This window comes from Kryptolebias marmoratus, linkage group LG7 (genome assembly GCF_001649575.2).
Source record: "Kryptolebias marmoratus isolate JLee-2015 linkage group LG7, ASM164957v2, whole genome shotgun sequence".
NCBI classification, from domain to species: Eukaryota; Metazoa; Chordata; class Actinopteri; order Cyprinodontiformes; family Rivulidae; genus Kryptolebias; species Kryptolebias marmoratus.
This window is the reverse complement of record NC_051436.1, coordinates 24797732-24809939: the sequence shown is the minus strand read 5'-3', so window position 1 is coordinate 24809939 and position 12208 is coordinate 24797732. Positions and strand designations below refer to the sequence as shown.

The following is a 12208-nucleotide window of genomic DNA, read 5'->3' as shown; positions in this document are numbered from 1 at the left end:
TGTTTTCTCTCTGCTTTTGGTAAAATAAATATTTGAATTTAAGGTATTGTCTCCTTACGGTCTCTTTCCATCAACCAACTCGGGTGAGGTGAAGGAGGAGGAATGCAGGTGAAAATCCTTACCTCAACAATGGGCGTGGCTGACAGGCAAGTGAGTGACTGGGGAAGAGTGAAATGAAACATGAACATGAGACAAAACAAAAAGCAAATACAACCAAACAACAGAATAGAAACAAAACAAAAGCACAAACCAAAGAACTTAAATAAAAATAAAACATAAACAAAACCCAGAAAAAAGCCAAATCACCACACGAGCCTCCTATTGGATAATTACTGCATGGGCGGTTATGTTTCAGCTGGCAACAAGTATTTTAATTCCAACTGGTGCAATTAGTTGCTTCTCATTTCTTACAACCATGGATAAGTCAGTGGCATACACAGTTTCCTTTACCTGACGTAAATGGCAGCACATCAGAGATGGATATATTGCAAGAATGTTTTAAAAAACGGTGAAGACAAATCATTAACCGTCCCTCACCCGTCACTTCTCATGGACTGGGTAGACGATATGAAATTATGGCCCAAAGTTACCTACATCGATACTATTAATTACTTTGTGTTTTCCGAAGGCATCGATGGCGAGGAATTGCGGAATAATAAAAGCACCAAGGCATATAATTACCTCCCCAGCAACAAAATTAATAAAGTAATGCTCAAGAAACAAGGCGACTTTATCTTTCTTAAAGCAGCTGTAGAGCCGAGCCAGAGCGTTGTTCAAGCTAAACATTTAGCATGGGTCATGCTCAGGGAAAGTGAAGTGCTGGATTAGGGAAATCATGCAGTCACGTGACAGCTATTCTGTGAAAGGTATATCACTTATCTGGATATCAGAATATTTAGATCACTGAATCAGAAACATTGAACTGGGCGAAGGCTGTGAGCAGGGAGAGTGCAGCTGTCAGCTTGCTGCCTGCTACGTGTTTACATGTGGAAGCCATGCACTGTTAGAGCATTGTGTAGCCGGTGATCTAGTGCAGTGCTCTCAAGTCTCACACATTGACCGTGAGACACACGCATATCGTGAAGTGCACATGCTCACACGCCACACTTTGTATTTCTCACGCAAAAAAAAAACAACACACACGCACATGGCCTTTTTGTCACTTTAACGCTATATTTAGCAAGTTTTCAAATCCCTCTAGCATTTTTTTAAAGCGACTAGCGACAAATCTAGTGACTTTGACAGCTAAATTTGTGAAAGCACTCATTCTGCAGCTTACTGTAAGCCGCGCCAACTTCCCCAAGCACTGACAGCTGTCAATCTCACAGCAGAGAGGAGAGAAAGTTATATGTGGCACTCTCACGCGCTCTCTTGAGCACGCACGGGAGTGCGATTGTTTTCGTGTGAGTCGTGCTGTCATCTGATGACAGAGAGCTACAGATGGAGAGGCAGAAAACTGAAGAGGCAGAAAGATAAAGATGTAGGCATAAAAGAAAGCTTTTCAAAGTGGTTGAAAGACAGCAGGAAATTCTGTCTGAGCATCAAGAGGAGGCCTGGAAATGTTCAGGTTAGCTAAAGCTACTAATTACTAATAAATAACAATTTACAACTTACTGATCAGTATTTACAATATAACAGCTGAGAGGATGGAGATAAAGAATCAGGACAGACAAGAGAAGGAGACAGGTTGGACTAATGTTAGCTGGAAGTGTAGAAACAGCCAGTTAACACCAAAGGATTTATTTTAAAATATTGTTTATATTTAAAAAGTGAATTAGCAAGATGTGTAATTTATTTAAAGCTAATTAATAATACTTGTTTGACTATATGACTCAGAGGAAAAAAAACACAAGTAATGAATGAATGAGACAGACATGAGGTCGGTGATCAATTGCTGTAGAGGAGAGCAGAGATGACATCAGGTAGGAATAATTCAGCTAGTGAGGCCACAAAAACCTAGATGCCCAGCAGGGTTTGAATTTCTGCTGACCACCACTGTGTCAGTTTGGGAAAAATAGTGCAGGCAGACATGGCAAGACCAACACCACAGAGGAAGTGGACAAGAGAGGTGATGATGATGATGATGATGATGGAGAGGTGCAGAGGAGAGGTTTAGGGCAGGGCTTTACTCAGAAGATCCATCTGAATGGCCACCACAGGAAGTGGGGGACTCGTTGAGGCAGTTCATGGTTGAGAATGGCCCACAGAGACGTTCTGATGGGCCATACCCAAGATCAGGTATTATATTTTTTAAGTCCATAAATAAAAAAGATTTATTCACGTAAACAGGCAAAAAAAAAAGGGGAGGGGGGGAAGAGGCCTGGAAAATGGATAGGGGGGCACTGGTCCAAAAAAGGTTGGGAAACACTGCACTAGATGAAAAGTTTATTGAAACTTTCAGAAAATAATCAATGGATGTACATTTACAACTAATTAACCTTTGGAGTCAACACAGTTCAAGATGACTGCCACTGCTAACTGACCTTAGCCTACAGAAACTTGGCCATACGTGTCAGGATTTGTTTTGTTTTGTTTGTTTGTTTTATTTCTTTTGTATTAGGTTTATTGTTTCTGTAATTCTGTTTTATTTCTTTGTTGTTCCTGTGTTTAGTTTCGATCCCTGTGCCCTCTGTCTTTTGTCATTATTCATCTGTCCTCAGTTCAGTACCCATCACCCTGCCACACCCATCTGCACCTGTCCATCATTTGTAATTAGTCACCTGTGTTCACCTATCAATCAATATCTGCCTTTAAAACCTGTTCATCTTCTTTTCATACCCACTGGTTCATTGTTGTTGTCATGCTCAGTCTGGTTTTCTTGTGGCTTCCTCCTCATTTCCAGTTTTAGTTTTAGTCTTTGCTGTCACATTAGCCTTTTGTTTGTTCTTTAGAAATAAATTGGTTTTCATTTTGAGCTCTTTCAGTGTCGGCCTGCACTTGGGACCGAATCCTCCTTCCACAAATCTGTGAAAATACGTCAATGAGTTTTACAGAATTATAAGAATATATATACATATAAGAATTATAAAAATACAAAACTTGAAGCCACAGCAATTTCTATTAGCCCAGGATAGACTCATCTGCTATCTAGCCTATTTATACAGTCAGCACATGAACAAGATGGAGTATTTTCTGCAAAGAGAATAAATAGTCTCTGTTTTTGTGGAGGGGCAATTTGGCACCTAAGAGAGCTGCACTATGATATGATAAAATGTAAGAGCTAAATGTATGCTCTTAGCTAAATCTAAAAGCATACATATATTCAGATGTACAAAATAAATAAATACATCAGACTGAGAAAAATGAAACTTGTTATTCATATTAAGAACATAGATCTCTCTCTCTCTCTCTCTCTCTCTCTCTCTCTCTCTCTCTCTCTCTCTCTCTCTCTCTCTACACACTGCTCAAAAAAATAAAGGGAACACTCTCATAACACATCCTAGATCTGAATGAAATATTTTCATTGAATACTGTGTTCTGTACAAAGTTAAATGTGCTGACAACAAAATCACACAAAAATCATCAATGGAAATCAAATTTATTAACCAATGGAGGCCTGGATTTGGAGTCACACACAAAATTAAAGTAGAAAAAAAACACTACAGGCTGATCCAACTTTGATGTAATGTCCTTAAAACACGTCAAAATGATGCTCAGTATTGTGTGTGGCCTCCACGTGCCTGTATGACCTCCCTACAATGCCTGGGCATGCTCCTGATGAGGTGGTGGATGGTCTCCTGAGGGATCTCCTCCCAGACATGGACTAAAGCATCCGCCAACTCCTGGACAGTCTGTGGTGCAACGTGACGTTGGTGGATGGAGCGAGGCATGATGTCCCAAATGTGCTCAATCAGATTCAGGTCTGGGGAACGAGCGGGCCAGTCCATAGCTTCAATGCCTTCATCTGGCAGGAACTGCTGACACACTCCAGCCACATGAGGTCTAGCATTGTCCTGCATGAGGAGGAACCCAGGGCCAATCGCACCAGCATATGGTCTCACAAGGGGTCAAGGATCTCATCTCGGTACCTAATGGCAGTCATGCTACCTCTGGCGAGCACATGGAGGGCTGTACGGCCCTCCAAAGAAAGGCCACCCCACACCGTTAGTGACCCGCTCAGTAATGGTACCAGTCATGCTGAAGGATGTTGCAGGCAGCAGCGTCTCCAGACTCTGTGACGTCTGTCACATGTGCTCAGTGTGAACCTGCTTTCATCTGTGAAGAGCACAGGGTGCCAGTGGCGAATTTGCCAATCTTGGTGTTCTCTGGCAAATGCCAAGAGTCCTGCACGGTATTGGGCTGTGAGCACAACCACCATCTGTGAATGTCGGGCCCTCATACCATCCTCATGGAGTCAGTTTCTAACCGTTTGTGCAAACACATGCACATTTGTGGCTTGCTGAAGGTCATTTTGCTGGGCTCTGGCAGTGCTCCTTCTGTTCCTCCTTGCACAATGGCGGAGGTAGTGGCCCTCCTACGGCCTCCTCCATGTCTCCTGGTGTACTGGCCTGTCTCCTGGTAGCGCCTCCAGCCTCTGGACACTACGCTGACAGACACAGCAAACCTTCTTGCCACAGCTCACATTGATGTGCCATCCTGGATGAGCTGCACTACATGAGCCACTTGTGTGGGTTGTAGAGTCTGTTTCATGCTACCATGAGTGTGAAAGCACCACCAACATTCAAAAGTGATCAAAACATCAGCCAGAAAGCATAGGTACTGAGAAGTGGTCTGTGCTCCCCACCTGCAGAACCATTCCTTTATTGAATGTGTCTTGCTAATTGCCAATAATTTCCACCTGTGCACAACAGCATGTAAAATTGATTTTCCAATCAGTGTTGCCTACTAAGTGGACAATCTGCTTTCACACAAGTTTGATTTACTACTTGGAGTTATATTGTGTTGTTTAAGTGTTCCCTTTATTTTTTTGAGCAGTGTATGTATGTGTGTGTGTATATATATACTGTATATGCTTTTTTAAAAGATTATTCAGATTGCTTTTTAAATTTGGTGTTCTTTACAGTTATCAATATCATAGTGACCATAGGAATCAGAACATTATTAATTTGGAATATTAGGCAAAAGTTCTCTCGAGTGAGATGAGCTAATGGGAGATCTGAGCAGGGTTTGTTCCAGTATCAATTCTTGCTGTCTAAAACCCATTACAAGTTTTCTTTGCAGGTAAGACTGATAAAGAAAAACATTCTCATTTGGGGGAAATTAAGAAGATCCAAAAGGCAAAATCCACTCATTGAAATTCAGCTAATTTGTTAGAGAGGATAATGTCACGACTCTGAGATGTCGAAGAGCGCAACAGCTTGGTGGTAGACAGACTACAGGAGGCAGATATCAGGTAATTGGTTTTATTTACAGTGAACAAAAGAATAGACGGAACGGGATCGAGATCTGAAAACACGGAAGGAGAAAACGGTAAGTAATATGACGAGACTGAAGACGAGCAAAAACTAGACAACTGATTTGAGGCTTACTAATTGTCAGGTGAGGTTCTGCATCGGATGTAGGATCTGTGATTACTTCCCAGGTGAAAGCTTTCTTGTGTTTGTGTCCAAGATGAAACACCAGGCAGTTCGAGCTTTCCAGAGTTGAGTGTAGATGAAGGAGACAGGAGGACATCAGCGAGCAACTTCAAGGCTGGGCTTTTGCAGAAGAACCGGAACCAGACTGGATCCTCGGGCAAGCAGGAAACTCACTAGGAAAGACGAGTACACAAAAAAAACAGGTAAGTAAATTTCTGAGTTTGACAGACTGATTACTTAAGCTGGCTCTGAGACTTTACCACACGGTAAGCTATGCTCCAGCACTGATCTGGTTCCCACCACAGCCTTAAATACACCAGCTCATCTGATGCCTCATCCCCTTCAGGTGTGCAGTCCAACTACACCAGCAGGAGGAGCCGGCCACGCCCACCAGGAAGTGCAGAAATCACAGATCACCACAGATAAAACTTCAAGAAACTACAGGAGGTACAGAATTAACCAATAATTAAAAAAAAAAAAAAAAAGGTTAGACCAGCTTATTTATGGTACAACAATCTGGCAAGAACCGTTTGTCCAAGCTGGGTCTTAAATAGCAAGAACCTGAACAGGCACATGGAAAATGGCTGAGACCAGGTAATCTCCACAAGTGGACAGGGCTCATTGTCCACAGCTCCACCTAAAAGAGGATAAAGAAGGCAGAAGAGAGGACAAGATAAGAAACCAAAGTGAAGTGAAGAGAAAATTATTTATATAGCACTCTTCAGCAGCAAGGCGATCCAAAGTGCTTTACCATACAGAAACAACAACACAATAAAATAAACAACAATTAGGAATCTAACAATCTAACAATATCTAAAATACGAGCTAAGATAAACTAAACTAAACTAAATGTACAGAAACTAAACTAAATGTACAGGAAGGCTAAATAAGCTAAAACATGACAATACTAAACTAACGGTACAAAAAAACTTTCTAATAGTACCAGAAGGCTCGCTGAACAGCCAACATTAGAATTACTAACTGGGGGGGGGGAAGAAAGATGACGCAGAGACTGTTTCATTTTGCAAAACAAGTTTTCCATGGATTTTTATCAGGTTTGTAATTGTGTCATTAGATCTGCATCCCTATGGTTTAGACACTCCAGTAAAGAGAGGGACAGAGCTGTCAACTGATCACCACCTGGTGGTGAGTTGGATCTGGTGGCAAGGGAGGCTGCTGGACAGACCTAGTAAACCCGAACGAGTAGTGAGTGTGAACTAGGAACATCTGGCTGAGTACCTTGTCCGTGAGATCTTCAACTCACACCTCTGGGAGAGTTTTTCACCTGTCCTGGGGGATGTCATGGACATGAAATCCGAATGGGCCATGCTCAGGGCCTCTATTGCAGATGCGACTGAAGTGGCCTGAGGATCATCATTGCTTGTCATGGCAGCAACCAGAGGATCTACTGGTGGACATTACCGGTGATAGAGGCTGTCAAGCTGAAGAAAGAGGCCTTTGGGGCTTGCCTGTCCTTAAGGGCTCCTGAAGCAGCTGAGAGGTACAGGCTGTCTTCAAGCCTACCTGGTCTCCTACTTCAAAGGCATCATTTCTAGCCTTCAGTAGCCTGTGGACCTCTCCCGTCAGCCATGGCTTCTGATTAGCCCGAACAGTGATGGTCTTGAGGTTAGTTACATCATCAATGCACTTTGGTGATGTAGGCGTTGACAGTTTCTGTGTATTCCTGGATGTTTGTGGTGTTGTTATGGGTAGCAGCCTCCTTAAACATATTCCCCTCCGTTGTGCTGAAGCACTCCTGGAGTGCCTCTGAAGAACCATCTGGCCACACTCGTACCTGCTTAGTAACTGGTTGTCTTAACCAGCGGTCTGTAAGCTGGCCTCAGGATAATGGTGAGGTGATCAGAGGCACCAAGATGGGGGAGGGCTTTGTAGGCTCCTCTACATGTGGTGAAGACCTGATCCAATGTGTTGTATCCTCTGGTTGGAAAGTCTATGTGTTTAAAAAGTCCAGGAAACACACTCTTAGGGTCTGCCTAAGAGTCGAGCTGAATGGCGTGGTCAGGGATGCTGTTGTTGAGCCAGGTTTCCGTAAACACAAAAACAGAACAGTCTTCTGAGCCGACTGAAGTAAGCGGATAAAGTCCAATTTATTGTCCAGAGAGTGTACGTTGGCCAGGATCATGGTGGGGATAGCTGGTTTGTGCAGGCTAGCCACTAACCTAGCTCGGATACCTCCACGCTTACCCTTCCTCTGCCTCCTGTTCCGCCTATTGTGGCGCTTCCGCTGTGGGCACGCTGCAGCGGTGGAGGTCCTTGGGGGTGCGGTACTTCTGAGCACGCTGCTGGCTCGCAGCTCCTCACGAAGTTCGTAGTTTAACTCCAAATATATGAAAAGGATGTTCTAAAATTTCAAGTCAAGGATTATTAGTCCAACTATGATAACAAAGGTACCAGCTATGGTCAAAAAACCTGTTTAGGGAAGAAGACATGCAGACAGTTGTCTGCGAGTACTCAGTCTAAAATATACAGTGAGGCAGATAAATCTTTTCAAAAATAATATCAAAAAGTAATCCAAATAAATGTTTTCACCAAAAAGTCCTAAATTAAAAGAATTTTTTTTTTCTGAAAGTCTACTTGTGGAGTGGAAGCATTTGAGTTTAGCAGAGAGGAGTTCAACAGAAACAAGAGTAGGATGTACAATTGACCAAAAGGGGTCTTTTGTGGTGAGCCTAAAAGTAGCTGGAAAATAATGGGTGGAAATGGATAAAGACTAGCTGTTTACAACATGGGGAGATTGGCAGGCTGAGAGCAAGAATCATCAGTAAACTAGCGGAAAGAGCCTGGCACATAAGCATATAAAATAAGAAGGAACAAGAAAATAAACACAGATTTAGGTAATAAGCTTTCATTTCATTCTATTTTTCTTATTTTGTGCTCCACAGCTCACAGCAGAAGAGAAAAAAGAAAACACCAGCTGGGGGCTCATCAAGAATTTGCTCTTCAGCTGTTACAAACTACGAACAATCAGAGAAACTGTAGGTCTCACTGGACTTTATGATAGTTATGTCCAAAACAAGAAAACACACAGAAATATACAATTTTTTGATCATCTACTGGTCCCACTTGGTTCCTATTCAGACCATTATGCCTCATTGTAAAATTTGTAATTCTGCCTTCACATAAAAAAGTTACCGGCTATAATTACAGAGCACACATAATGAAACATCTGTAAATAATGCATCCTTACTAATTTCAATTTCCCAGCCATTTTATTTATTTTTTTTTGCACTGTAGTACATATTTTGCTTTTGCCTATATTTGTAATACAATCTGTGCCACTCCATTAAGTCCTGATGTTTCTCAGAGAGGACAACTTTAGCTTTAAAATATTATCAGATGTGTGGGGTTGTAACCTTGCCAACATTCCTTTTCCAGTCTTCTCATTTTATGGAAGAAAAAAAAAGTAAGCATGATATTTATATTTAAAATGTTTTTTTAATGTTATATTTGGATTTATTTTCCAAAGTAAAAATCTAATAAGTAATTTGAGTTAGTTTTCAGAGCTAAACTTATTATTAATTTATTGATGTATACTTTAGTGCACATCAGGGCTTTGTACTTCTGTTTTTGTTTTTTGTTTTTTAACTTTGTTTCTGGAAGACAGCTCTTTGAGAGAGGCAGAAAAAAATTCTGCACAGATAAAAGAGAGGAAATCATCAAAACCTCATTTAAAATTGGACTAGTTTGTAACACCTGTTTCACCAGAAATCACACTAGCAGATATGGAAGTTATTATCCTATCAGTAGATGACTATAGAAACTCCTGTGGGAGATACCAGGCAGGTTTAGTGGAGCCGAGTCTGTGTACATGGTGTCAGAAACAGATGACCTCTAAAGGTGGATCATGGGTCACCTGTGCAAGACACAGAAGAGAATTGGCATCAACAGCTACCATACCAGGCACACAAACCTGTGCACTGCCTGTCCTGAAGAGCCAGCTGAATGGTAAGAACAAAGTCCAAGCCATCAACACATATGCAGTGCCAGTCATCAGATACCCTGCTGGTATAGTAACCTGGACAAAGGAGGAGACACAAGCCACAGACATCAAAACCCTGAGACTGTACAGTAAAAGAAAGGAGGGAGGCAGAGGACTAGTGAGCACCAGAGCCACTATATAGGCAACAGAACCATTATACATGATAAAAACCAAGATCCTGGAATACATCAGGAAGAAAGCTCCCAATGATGATCTGCGAAGTGAATGTCTCAGACAGCAGAAACCCAATGTGGAAGATGAGAAAGAGGAACCCTCATGGAAAGACAAGCCCCTGCTCGGCTTCTAGAATTGTGCAGCTCAAGATGGCTGCATGTTGGAGTAGCTCTGTTACACTCATTCTGAGATATTGCTTTAGACAATTTTAATTCCTCTTTTTCTAGTTGTAAATCACTTTTTCTGGATGATTATTTCCCCTGGTATTGGATGCTGTGCAGCTACAAGGATTTTTTTACTGAAACCTTTTACTTTTGGACATTTTGTTATGATGCATAAACATAACAACAAGTGTTGTTATGTTTAAGAATCCTGAAGTCCAGTCATGCCAGAACCAAGCAGATCACTTGTAAATCTACTGGAGATAAAGCTCCCAGGAAGAAGCTCTCCACCAAAAATGCCCGCAAGAGCGCCTTGGCCACCGGTGGTGTGAAGAAGCCTCATCGCTACAGGCCTGGTACCGTGGCTCTCAGGGGGATCCACCACTACCAGAAGTTCACCAAGCTGCTCATCCTGAAGCTGCCCTTCCAGCACCTGGTTCAGGAGATCACCCAGGACTTCAATATCGACCTGGGCTTCCAGAACTCTGCTGTCATGGCTCTGCAGGAGGCCAGCGAGGCTCGCCTGGTGGGCCTCTTTGAGGACACCATGATCGAGAACACATCAGGATAGACTGCTACAAGACATCCATCCTGCCTACAGCCATCAGCATCTATAACAACCCTTTAACGAAACCAGGATTATGACCTACAATGACATTTAATTTCCCTTTGGGATTAATAAAGTATTTTTGAATTTGAATTTGAATTTGCCACCGGCAGATTGAGGCTATTTATGGCTAGAAAGGGCTGGACTGAAGGAGAGCACAGAGGCAATCATGCCAGCACAAGAGCAGGCCCTCAGTACAAGAGCAACAGAGGCCGTGGTCTATCATACTAGCCAGGACCCAAGATGCAGGCTGTGTAAAGATGCACTTAAGACAGTGCAGCACATAATAACAGGATGTAAGGTGCAGCCAAGCAAAGCATACATGGAACGCCATAACCAAGTGGCTAGAGTAATGTACAGGAACATCTGTACAGAGTATGGACTGGAACTCCTGCAGTCAAAGTGGGAAACCCCACCTAAGGTGGTGGAGAATGACAGGGCTAAGTTACTGTGGGACTTCCAGATACAGACTGACAAACAGGAATTTTCTTTAACAAAGAGGATAACGAAGAGTTTTGTCTTAGGATAAATAATTTAAGCTATATAGCTGAGAATCACTGAACCACTTTTTATTCCCATTACAGTGGCAAGTTAATATGTTCAGCATGACTGTAGGTTCTGTTCTGTTTCCACAATATTGGCAGGACCAATCCTGCCAATGTTGGAGAGACACAGAAGAGTTATTACCGACATCATGGTGTGTGGATCCATAGAGTATGACTTCTAGTCACCTTTGTAAGTGTTTTTGAAGATCCTGCATCTGCATGTGTAGCCACCAAGATGCTTAAGTGGTCGATGGTTTGAAAAAACAAGGATAATACACATTTGTGTAACGAGACCCAAACGACAGGATGGAAAACCTTTACTTTCAAAATAGTTATTCTTTATCTTTATTTTTAGTTTATTTTTAGTATGACTTGTTTTAGATAAGTTTTACTCTGTATTTTTATGTAACTTTAAATTGGGTGTGTGTTTTCATGATTTCTGTTTGGCTGAGGTTTTTAAACTCTAGTTTAGTTTATGTTATATTGTAGTTTGGTTCTCCTCAATTTATCTTTGGTTTATCTTTAGTACGACTTTGCCTTATTTAGTGTCTCATGTTTTAGATATGTTTAGCTTTATATTTTAGATATCGTTGTGTGTGTTTTATGACTCTGTATTTTTATGTTTGCATGTTGTACAGCACTTTGTACTGCTCTGTTGCTGAAAAGTGCTATATAAATAAATTTGACTTGACTTAATATCCATAAGAAATAAAACCTGGGAATACTAAAAAGGGTTAGAAAATAAGATAAAATGTCCACTAAAAATAGTTTTAAAAAGCCATAAAATTGAGGGATAGTTCAATTTTAAAAGGTACAAATCCAAGGCACATGTACAGTGTAGTCCTTAGAACGGCCAGATGGAACACCAGTTGCTTCAGAAACAAATGCATTTGGTTCTCCACGTCACCAACTCTTTGTACAGAACCCCGTCAACGTCATTTGGATGGGTGACGTTACCACCTGGTCACACAGCAGCCCTGCAGGGAAGAGAAAGATACTGGCTAGAACCTCTGTCTACAGAGCTGGTCTGGCTAATCAGTTTCAGACAGTGCCTCGGCCTTTCCTCTGCTTTCTCCTGAACTGGTTTAGTATAGTGGAAAGCAACACTCACAGGAGTGGGCAAAGGCTTAACCCCTGCCCTGCTGACTGTCTGGTGATATTCTGCAGAGCACAGTAGTGTCTGA

At 41.9% G+C, this 12208-nt stretch overlaps 1 protein-coding gene across 1 annotated transcript; it reads left to right on the top strand.

Moving 5' to 3' along the window:
- The first annotated feature begins 9402 nt into the window (after positions 1 to 9402).
- Positions 9403 to 10443, top strand: LOC108249963 (histone H3-like). The gene is made up of 2 exons (XM_037976749.1): positions 9403 to 9458; positions 10080 to 10443. Exons 1-2 carry the CDS (start codon positions 9403 to 9405, stop codon positions 10441 to 10443), a joined length of 420 nt encoding a protein of 139 aa, XP_037832677.1.
- The last annotated feature ends 1765 nt before the right edge of the window (positions 10444 to 12208 follow it).

Bases quoted from the DNA above. Each gene is read 5' to 3' on its own strand.
- LOC108249963 (XM_037976749.1), top strand. From the start codon at position 9,403: ATGGGTCACCTGTGCAAGACACAGAAGAGAATTGGCATCAACAGCTAC. The intron at 9,459-10,079 runs GCACACAAACCT...GTTATGTTTAAG, and splicing joins ATCAACAGCTACCATACCAG to AATCCTGAAGTCCAGTCATG.